The sequence below is a fragment of the Phoenix dactylifera genome, unplaced genomic scaffold (genome assembly GCF_009389715.1).
Source record: "Phoenix dactylifera cultivar Barhee BC4 unplaced genomic scaffold, palm_55x_up_171113_PBpolish2nd_filt_p 000214F, whole genome shotgun sequence".
Classification (NCBI taxonomy): domain Eukaryota; kingdom Viridiplantae; phylum Streptophyta; class Magnoliopsida; order Arecales; family Arecaceae; genus Phoenix; species Phoenix dactylifera.
The window spans coordinates 115,379-126,392 of record NW_024067725.1 but is presented as its reverse complement, the minus strand read 5'-3'; the positions used below and the strand labels follow the sequence as shown (position 1 = coordinate 126,392).

The window sequence follows — 11,014 nt, the reverse complement described above, 5'->3', positions numbered from 1 at the left end:
CAAATCCCAATGAAGTGGGTTATATGGTGGTAATTGAATCATAAGTGCTGATTGGCTCAAACTTCTATGATACTGGTTGTACAAGAATCTATTGTCAGTGATATCTACTTCAAAGTTTCATTAGTGTTAGCCTACATGGAATTTAAATGGATCCACTTCCACTTGACCGGGTGTCACTTTAGCTTTCGGTAAATCTTAATGTCATATTAATAGAAAATAATTGAAATATTTTTTGAATGTCAAATGCCATTGCGGTTGAAGTTGCTGATTTGAAAATTTTAATTATTGCATTTGACGTGGCCCAAATTGGATCCACCAAGTATAGGCTGACACGTGGTATCGGGGGAAATCTATTTTCATTGGACTTATATTCTTTGTGACAAACTGAATAAGCAAAGTCGAACAGTTAGCTCTCCACTTTGTCTAATTTGTCCATACTACCTTGTGTATCCATATATTAATTACTCATAATGTCTCAAGACTGCAATTAAATGATCCTATTGCAATTTACCTCAAGTTAACGACAGTCTTGTCCTTTCCACTAAGAATGAAGGACGGACCCGCAAGCATTTCAACTAGAAAGGCCTTGCGTATGAGTTACATATCGCTAAATCATCACCATTCAACCCCAAGAGAGTGATGATCATTTGGCTTTGACATGGAACATTGTATCTCAACTTGATCACAGGTGGAGTTTGATGCTTCCAGTTCCACCTCATTACTACTTGGAGCCTCGAGTCAGGGAGAAAGCCATTAAAGGTAAGCTTTTGGAGAAAGTCATACTAATCATCATTGCATAGATAATTAAAATAACACAAATGACTTACTATCCACTTGAAGAAAAATACAAAATTTTATAGGAGTACGCCTTTGCTATTTCAGAGGTACATGGGACAAAGATAGGCGAGGAAGAGACCCCCAAGGTGGGTAAAGTCGTAATTTTTGCCGGTGCTTGACGTGCACATCATCAACCGGAGCCGTTCGTTTCTGTAATAATGCATCAAAATGAGCGCCTGATAAATAAGAATAATCAAAATGGGCGGCTGTGATTGGCCATGGCCGTAAGGGGCATGCGATGTAGGGGTATAACTTCTCGGGTTTGCCGAGGGCATGACAGAAGCTAAGGGTAACTTTGGAACTTAGAAAGACGTGCGGATAAAGCTGAAAGAAAAAGGTAAAGTGAAGGTGTGGCCCCTCCAAATTTTTTTGGTCCATATAATTACATTCTTGTCCAACCAGGAATCGGAATACTTGTACCGCGCACGTGCCTTCGGACGTAAATAAGTCTCGTCTACTTGCAACATCCTCCTCCAAGCTTACGCACTAAATCTAACTTCTTAACATATTAATCATGGCTGTTAAACCCCGAATTATATGCTTGGATTTATAGCATTAAAAACTCCGGCGATGACTGCGCCCCCTTCCCCGCGCTCGCGCTGACCCGCCCCCGCCAGAGCCGGCCCGATCCATCCCCGATCCGCCGAAAGATCGCCGATCCGGACTCTCTTCAGTCTCTTCTCCTCTGGGACCTGGCGTGCTAACCGGAGGTGAGCCGATCGGTTGCTGAGGGAGCTCCTCCATAGAGCTGAGGTAAGGTTTCTCGCTTCTTGGTTTCGCCATTGTTTCGATCCATTTCTATTAGTTCTCCCAGGTAGCATCCAGATCTGGTGTTTCGTCATGCATTTTTTAAAAATCGCTCTTTAAGCGGTTTTTTTTTGCATTTTTTTTTTGTTCCACTGTCGATTTCATGTGAAGAACCGTTGCTTCAGAACTTCTTAATGGTTTCTCTTGCTTTTCTTTGATGCTATAAATCACATTTTTCGTTTCAGATTGTATTTAAGGATTGTTTTCGTGATTTTAATGGTTTTATTTCTGTTACAACTGATGTGTTCTTGATACAATGCGACCTAGATTTCGCTTATTAGTGTTTGATTACCTAATTCCATTTGTTGATTAATTACTTTTTTCTTCGAATTTGATAAAAAGGCGTTCACCGGGGTGTGCCTTGAATTCCTTGGTCTCTGATATTTTATTGAAATCTGTTTGTTAGTTTATTCTTTCTACTCATAATTTTTATGGTTTTTTTTTTGGAGAAGAGAGGAGGATACTAAGATCCTTTCAAATTTATGGAAGGAAGAAGTAAAAACTAAAAAAAGAGGATATGAAAAGGAATAGAGAAAAAATGTGGACGAAGAAGGAAGCAGAGAGAGGCAGAGAGGAAAGAAAGGAAGGGGAGAGTTTGGGAACCAGTTAGTGTTGAAGGAGTGTGAGGAAGTGGTAAAGAGAAGCGGCGGCTTTTCCATCATGAAATCCTACTGTTTGTTTCATCTTATTTCTAAAATATTTATCTGCATTTTAAGGGCCTTATGTTGCTATTACTATTTGTTTTATATCAAGCATTTCTCTATGTACTTTTAGGAGAAAAAAGTCCAGATGAAGCTGCTAGTTTGCAAACTATCATCAACGTGAGGTTCTGCAAGGATGCAGGGAAAGATGTATGGAACTGCAGCTCCTCAGCTCTCCGATTCAAATAGGAGGATTATTGAAACAAATGGTCCATCAAAGCGGGTGTATCAAGTCTGGAAAGGAAGCAATGTAAGATTCATCCTTGTGTGCGCCAGTTATGAGTCAATACTATGACCACAAAATCTCATTCCATTGCAAAATCTGTGATGATACATCAAATGTTATATAAATCTTGGTCCAATGTGAAGCCTGTGATAATACCATGAATTAGTTGCCATAAAATATTTGGGAGGCAACGTGATTGATGATATAGCTGCCTGCCATGTACTGTCAGGTGGGTAGGTAATTTGCGCAAGATACTTCCGAGAAAAATCTCCCGAAGCTCTTATTTTTTCAGGATAAGAACAGAAGTAGAGCCCACCATACATTCATATTTACTATATGTTAGGGGAAACAAGCCTAACCATTAAATTAGTGCTAAGAAGACTCAGATTTTTAGACCCTATGACAATTCTAAGCTAGTAGGACTCCAAACCAAACACAGGTGAGATGTTGAAGACACTTCTTCCATAATTTTCAGTCAAATGCTTTTTGTGGATCAATTCTTGCTTTTGCTTTTTGCAAGTTATTTACTCTTCTGCTCAATTGGAAATGTTGGCTTTCATGACCTGAAGTCATCATTAACTTGATCTTGATGCATAAAAGGCTTGGCATCCCAGTGTCATGCAAGAGAGTGCAGCTATAGATTTTTTTGGCAACGCTAAGTTGTACTAAATATGCTACTGAGGTTCAATTTTTTCACATTTCTTTTTGCAAAGAGGTCTTTGAGATCTCCAGCTAGTCAATCATCAGAGCAATTTGAAGCATCTCTTTTCATGTTTTCAGTGTTTCTGCTTTTAGAACTAGGACTCTCATGTAAAGAAGCTTTCTTTTTGATTTTTTTGGTTATTTAAGAGCTTTACAATCTTCTTTTCCTTCTGAATAATAGGAAGTGATTCAGTGCCATTTTTATTCTTCTTATATGTCTGCAATGATAGGGTTTCTTGATGTCAGATTTTTTGAAGAACTACTCAAAAACAAATAAAAGCAACCCATGTATTTGATGCAAGGTAGCTTTCATTCTTATAAGAAACAATGTCTTGATGGTTTGCAGTATTTGACGTTAGAAAATCAACAACAACACCATTCTTAATGATATCCAGTGGTGATTCATGTAATTTTGGCGGTGACCCTAAGTAATTAGGGCGTCTTGATGGTATCATGGTTATTGATGTGACCATTGGTGATACAGCTATGCAAGCTTGATTGCTAATCAAATATTGTTTATGAAATGCAGACCAGTAGATCTGGTGCTTTGTGGTTTTTGCTTGTTATTCTGCTACCTTCAGCTGAAAGGAATTAATTTGATCTCGTGAAACATCTTGCAGAGATTCTTTCTTGGAGGGAGGCTTATTTTTGGGCCAGATGCAAGGTCACTGATATTAACTCTACTTCTAATAGTAATTCCAGTAATCCTGTTTGGGGCATTTGTTTCACCAAAACTGGTTAATGAGTTCCAACACCAATTTGGGAATCTGATCATTGCTATAGTCATTATCTTCACTGTTCATGTAAGTTCTCTCGTCTTAATTAGTTTGATGCCAGGTGTTGTTCTGTTACACTTTTTGATCTTTTATTGAATCAACCCTACCATTAGGCTTTTGAATCCAATTAGCATAACTGAATAGTTGTTTCGATGTGAAGTCAGCCTTGTTTCGTTCATTTTGTGTTTGATCTTCCATCAGTTCAAATAATGCTTCAATATAATGTACATAAATATTCGCAGTTACAATGTCATATATTCATCAAATAAATTGATGAAATAATAAAATTTAACAAATGATTGCTGTCTTATTCCCTTGTCCGAGTGTGTTCAAGTATGTGTCCATTTATGCTCTTAAATGTTTTTCACATTGCAACATGTATGACCATGCAGATCATGCCTGGGTCTCTCTCTCTCTCTCTCTCTACACACACACACACGCACACAAGGCAACAATTTTAATGGTCCTTCTGGAACAAGTTTGCAAGTTGCTCCTACTGGCAAAACAAATACATGCCTGTGTATTACACTAGGTAGCCTTACATGCATGCAGTATTTTTTAATCTGCCTAATGCCTTCCATGCGCCTTTCTGATGTGGTAAGAGATCTTGTTACTGTCAGCTATGTTATTTACAGCAGGGGTGAGTCTGTCCACTACTAGGAAGAGTGGACAGATTGGGTTTTCTAACTAAAATGGGAATCTTTTGGATTAGGTCCCAAAATGAGGAACAAACCATCAAATACCCTGTTTAGGAGTCATTCTTGTTGCCTTCCTCAATGAGAATTTTCACCAGCTTATCTGTTATATGTTCTGCTTGCCTTTCTTGACTTCTGATTATCAATATGGTTCTTTTAGTTTTATTTCTACGTTGTCAAGGGCAGTATGAAATATATGCTTGTTCTTCTTATATAAGAAGATAAACTAGCTTAGATGTTGATTGATACTTATATTTATTTTATCATTTTGTTGTATGACTATCATAGATATGACATTATGATTCATCTGACAAGGTTTGATTTCAAAAAACAAAAAATGCTTAAAGCTAACTAGTATGAAAATTTTAACTCTATAATGATTGTTTCCAATGGTCATGGAGCCCATTTTGGTAGTGACTGCAAAATTTGTCTGAACTGTAGTCAGTTAGCTAGAACTGGTTTCAACCCATGGGTCAAGTGCCCCTTTTGGTTGCTTCTAGCCCATTCTACGCTAGTTATGATTATGGCCTAAACGAGTCTGCTTTTCCCTGATGTTAAGCGTTAAAGGGAAAACTAGATCATCTAGCCCAAACAGCACTAAACAGGAATACCCTTTCGGTTGCTTCTAGCCCATTCTACGCTAGTTATGATTATGGCCTAAACGAGTCTGCTTTTCCCTGATGTTAAGCGTTAAAGGGAAAACTAGATCATCTAGCCCAAACAGCACTAAACAGGAATATTATGATATGTCTTGAGTTTTGATATATATCTCTCTCTCTATCTACATTCAAAATACGTCCAATACCAGGATGTGCATAATCCATCTGCTAACTTATTATCAAATTATTATTGTTGCCCGTAATTCTTGTTAGTTGATTTGACTCCTGTGTGCTATTCTTTTTTCTCCATATTTTCTTTATGGAGTTATTTTGTGTAGCTGTTCTCACCATGGAATGAGGTTACTTCTTGATGAGCAATAAGAAAATGGTGAAACAAGAGCTAAAGGAATAACCGAAAGATGTTTTGCATCATCTAGCGAACTTCATTTATCAAATTGCTATGGCAGACTTACTTTCTTGTGTTAGATGAAGTATGAGTAGACTTTTATATATAAAAAAAGAAGTTAGGGCAGTATTACAATATAATAATATTAATAAAGTATTATCAATGTAAAATGCCATTCTTCTTGACTTCCTGCACTTTGTTGCTTATCACTTCGTCTATTGGCGCTTGCATAAATATGAAAATGTGGTTATGTACTGAACGCTCTTTAGTTCTGTCTTTCCATCCAAGGGTTTGTACGGGTTATGTCTTTCTTAAAATCATTTATCTGAAAAAATGATTGTTGGAGAAAATAAGTTTTACCATATTTGGTTAGAGGTAATCTTATATAAAAATATTGCCAAATATCCAATAATGCCCTTGAATAAACATTTCAAGTAATAACATTTTTTTCTCGGTCTATTTGTTGGCCATTTATGGCCCACTTACATAAATACTGTCAATATTGGCTATTTTGAATATTGAAATATATTTACATAAGTTAATAAATATTTTTAAATTAATTATATATATTAAAAATATTTCTTATTATAAATAAATTTTAGTATGTTTTGATATAAATAAATATATTAATTATTAATAAATCCTATGTTAGATTGATTGATAATTAATAAATATTTGTTAATTATTTATTAATAAATATATAAATATATTACATATATTTTTTTATTTATCAATATATTAATATATTATATATTAATATAATTAGCATTAATTATATAATATATTTAATATAATATTACTATAATATAAGTGAGGGTATTTTCATCAAGAAATGATAATTTTAGATTATCTCCACTTGGTAATATAGCCTATTGGTATTTGTTTTACTATCTCTCTTAGAGCCTATTTGGTTGGGAGTAATCTAGTATGAAAAAATAAATTCCATGTCAGATTACTATGTTTGGTACGAAAGTAGATGAGAAAGATGGTAAAATGAATAGTGGGTCTCATGTTTATTTTTCTAAGAGAGCAAGTAAAACAAATACCACCACGAGGGCGGTATTTGTTTTTCAATGCTTGGATTATCGAGCAGAGATAATCCAAAAATATCATTTTTTGATGAAAATGCATTCACTTATATTATATTTATATTTTATTAATTATTATTATATAATTAAAAGTAATTATATATTATATTAATATATTATAAATATATTAGTATATTGATTAATAATATTTATAAATAATATATTTAATATATTAATATATTGATTAATAAATATTAATTATTACTAAATAATTAACAAATATTTATTAGTTATCAATAAATCTAATATAGGATTTATTAAAATTAATATATTTAATTATATAACAAAATATACTAAACTTTATTATAATAAGAAATATAATTTCTAACATATGTATAATTAATTTAAAGATATTTATTAACTCCTGAAAGTATATTTCAATATTCGAAATAGCCAACATTAATAGAACTTAAGTAAGTGGGCCAAAAACGGCCAATAAATGGACTAAAAAAATGTTATTATTTGAATTGTTTATCCAAGGGTATTGTTGGAAATTTGGGCAATATTTTTATATAAGATTAGGGTTATTACCTCTAATCAAATATAACAATCATTTTCGATGCTATTTTATAAAGTAATTTTTTCACCAACCAAACATGGTAACATTTATTTTCCCTAGCAATCATTTTTTCTGATAAATGATTTCGAGGAATCGGTAGATTACCCCATAATCTGACATACTTCAACAAAACAAATGTTCAAGAAAATAGACATGGTGCCTATCATTTATTTTACCATCTCTCTCATCCACTTTTTTTATCAAACATGAATATGACATGAGATATTTTTTCCCACGCCAGATTACCCCCAACCAAATAGGCCCTAAATGAAACCCCAAGGCAATGCCCCTTCTTGACTGAGATATGGATAATCATGTTATTTTCAGCAACTAATAGACCTCTCTCTCTCTCTCTCTCGTAAAGGCAAACACATGCTAAATCCGGAAAAGCAACTTTGAGAGGTTCAAATAAACGATGTCATCAGTTACCAATCAACCTGAATAATACTCCATAGGGCCGTCGTCTATTTTCTGCCATTCCTTGCAATTGAATTCATGAATAGCTAAGCTTGAAAAAATAAATTGTTAATTGGTAATAGATTCCACTTTTGTGCAGACTCTCTTTCTTCTTCTTCTCACATCTGGTAGGGATCCTGGAATTATGCCTCGTAATGCACATCCTCCAGAGCCAGAAGATGTTGGTGAAGCTTCCAATTCATCTGTAGATTGGCCAGGGAGTCAGCATGGTAACCCAAGTTTGCCTCCTACCAAGGATGTCCTTGTCAATGGATTTACAGTCAAGGTTAAATACTGCCATACATGCATGCTGTATCGGCCGCCAAGATGTTCTCATTGCTCTATATGTAACAACTGTGTGGAACGTTTTGATCATCATTGTCCTTGGGTTGGGCAATGCATTGGGAAGGTATGCTCTAGTTTTGGTGTACTGGTTCATTGCATGTTATCCATTTTATGAATATAATGCTAGCCTTAACTAAAATATGGTTATTTGGAAAAATGAGAACTTGCATTTGTGGGAGCTATGGAGCATGCCAGAAGTTGACCTTTATATTGTGCTTTATGCATTCTTTGCTTTAGTAATTAACATTTCCTTTAGATGGTGGATGATAAAAGACATATCCATGCGTGCAACTGTATATGCGAAGAAGCATCTGCTCAGACATTCAAAATGTTCGATTATGCTACTATAACATTCCATAAGTTCCAAGAGACATCCATTTTGCAATTTTCACTTCCATTTCTCTCTTATTAAAGAACCCAACTGTCGTATCTGGAGCCTCTTTTTAATATGATCCATATTTTTTCATTGAATCCTATAAGAAAAGTGCATCATAATGCATCTAGACTTTTTATTCTTTTGTTGTTCCATAACTTTTGGCATTTTTGTTATCATAAATTTATTACATTCATTTTTTTGATCAAAAGTGACTTAAATTTGCTGTATAATTAAAATAATATACTGGAGGTTGATTGAATTCAATCATACTTATACAAGGTTTATCTCTGACCTTGCAGAGGAATTACCGCTTCTTTTTTATGTTTGTGTCCTCCGCAACCTTCCTATGTCTGTATGTTCTTGCTTTTTGCTGGGTTAACCTCAAGAAGATTATGGAAGCGTATGAATGCAATCTATGGAAAGCTCTTCTGAAATCACCTGTCTCTGGCATTCTAATCTTATATACATTTGTAGTGGTTTGGTTTGTAGGAGGGTTAACAGCCTTCCACCTCTATCTAATTTGCACCAATCAGGTTATAATCTCTTTCCATTAAAACCATTGTTTGCCTTTTTGTTATCTATTTCCTTGCTTTCCTGTGCCGTATCTTCAGTAAATAACTGTAGTTTTCCTGCAGACAACTTATGAAAATTTCCGGTACCGCTATGATAAGAAGAATAATCCTTACAATCGTGGTTGGGTTCAAAATATTAGGGAAATCTTCTTCTCAAGAATCCCTAGCTCCAAGAATGACTTCCGAGCTAAGGTGAAGGAGGACTCAATTGCCTTCACCTCTTCACGCTCCATGGGACGTCCCTTAAGCCCAGATATGCCTAAGACAAGCTTGGACCTAGAAATGGGTGGGAAACGGCAGAATGTGGCGGCAGAGGAATTGGAAGATTTACAGAACCAGATTGGAAGTATATCAGGGTTAGAGAGATGTGGCACTGAACCTCCGTACTCCAGCCGGGGTGGCTACAAGGGGGAAATAACACCTGATTTAGAGGCATTGGCAGCTGAGTTTGGCATGCAGCATGGATTTACCGAAAGAGAAAAAAAATCTGGGCAGTCTTTGAAATGATGGTTCTGGAAGGTTTTGTAGTGATCAGGAACTGTAATGATAAGCTTGAATGGATCCAGGATCAGGGATGTTGTCTCCGACAACAATTTCACTCTCAAGGATTGGGTGTCTTCATGTTCTTCAGCGCCGCCCCCCCCCCCCCCCCCCCCCCCAATCCAAGGTGGTGTTGCTTTGTACATCTTTTTCTTTGTGGAATTGAAGATGTTGGTCTTTGATCGGGTTGGTGTTGTAATTGCAATTTTTTATTTGTCTGGGTTTTCTGTTCTTATGTTGATTAATTTGTCCTGTAACTAAATTTCAATGATGCAACTGATGATGGTGTCTGATATAATGTCTGACACATCAGATCTTTTGCTACTATAGTTAAATTTTGGTATGAGGTCATTTCTTTTCCTTGTTTTTGTATGTTTTCCAGTTTGATAGTATACTTTACGCATTTATCAACAACACATTATACAGTTTCCCAGTCCAATCTGGGCATTCAAAGTGAGCTCCAATTTGAAAATATTGAATTGTCCTGGAGGGGGGAATGAGCATTTGGTGATTCAGTGTCTCACCAAGCCGATGTTGAGCTTATTTATTATGGTGATTTCAGTTCTAAAATGATTTCAGTTCTTTTGTTATGGCTGAACACATCGATTGTTCGTATCTTGAGATCCAGTCCTAAAATTTACATAAAAATAAATTGTTTTAATTTTTATATTTGTGCTTAACTGAAGTGTGCTTCCATTTTTTACTGCATATTACTGCAACCTGTTATGTACCCTAATGTTTTTTGAATGCTGGTCTGAACATGGAGACATCCTCCTTCATGGCGTTGACCATGTGAAGGCCTGCCTCCACCAGTCCAGCATGACAGCAAGCAAGCAGAGAACAATGTCACGGCATTGGATGCTACACCTTCCTCCTCCATCATTTCCAGCAGCTCCATAGCTGCCTTTCCTTTGCCATGGAATGCGAAAGCGGTCATCATCACACTCCATGTAGCATGTTTTTCTTGCTCATCCTTTCAAATTTTGCTCAGGCATCCGCATTTCGAGTACATGTCGATCCATTCAGGACCGTAAATATCCAACCTTGGCATGCGCGGTGCTCGCCGTTTGCCAAATCCCCAAGCTGAGGGAAGCAGCCCTGTCTGTGGGTTGAACGCTTCCTCCCAGCATAGCTTTGAACAGCACCAGCTCCTCCTTAGCCAAACCATTGATACAGTAGCTGGTCATTAAGGCATTCCGGGTCACGCAGCTTCTTGTAGTCATTTCCTCGAACAGGTGACAAGCGGACATGACATCCTTACTGTTGGCGTGAGTCTCTCTCAACCAGCCAAGAAGGGAAAGAACCTATTTAGGAATCCCTTCATTTAGA

At 36.1% G+C, this 11,014-nt stretch overlaps 1 protein-coding gene across 3 annotated transcripts; it reads left to right on the top strand.

The window, feature by feature from the left end:
• Positions 1–1,321: 1,321 nt before the first annotated feature.
• On the top strand, positions 1,322–10,052 carry LOC103723103 (probable protein S-acyltransferase 7). Of its 3 annotated transcripts, XM_008813914.4 has the most exons (7): positions 1,322–1,590; positions 2,097–2,277; positions 2,419–2,595; positions 3,894–4,076; positions 7,953–8,261; positions 8,873–9,106; positions 9,209–9,678. In XM_008813914.4, the coding sequence occupies exons 3-7, from the start codon at positions 2,482–2,484 to the stop codon at positions 9,650–9,652; spliced, it is 1,284 nt and encodes a 427-aa protein (XP_008812136.1). In that variant the 5' UTR covers positions 1,322–1,590; positions 2,097–2,277; positions 2,419–2,481; the 3' UTR covers positions 9,653–9,678. The 3 variants fall into 3 exon arrangements, with proteins under 3 accessions (XP_008812136.1, XP_008812135.1, XP_008812138.1); XM_008813913.4 differs by lacking the exon at positions 2,097–2,277 and having other exon boundaries at positions 1,323–1,590; positions 9,209–10,052; XM_008813916.3 differs by lacking the exons at positions 1,322–1,590; positions 2,097–2,277 and adding an exon at positions 2,300–2,317.
• Positions 10,053–11,014: the final 962 nt, after the last annotated feature.

What these genes read in the sequence shown, in the direction of transcription:
- LOC103723103 (XM_008813913.4), top strand. Translation starts at nt 2,482, where the DNA reads ATGCAGGGAAAGATGTATGGAACTGCAGCTCCTCAGCTCTCCGATTCA. An exon ending in AAGTCTGGAAAGGAAGCAAT is followed by an intron (nt 2,596 to 3,893) that starts GTAAGATTCATC and finishes AACATCTTGCAG; the next exon opens with AGATTCTTTCTTGGAGGGAG. An exon ending in TTGGGCAATGCATTGGGAAG is followed by an intron (nt 8,262 to 8,872) that starts GTATGCTCTAGT and finishes CTGACCTTGCAG; the next exon opens with AGGAATTACCGCTTCTTTTT.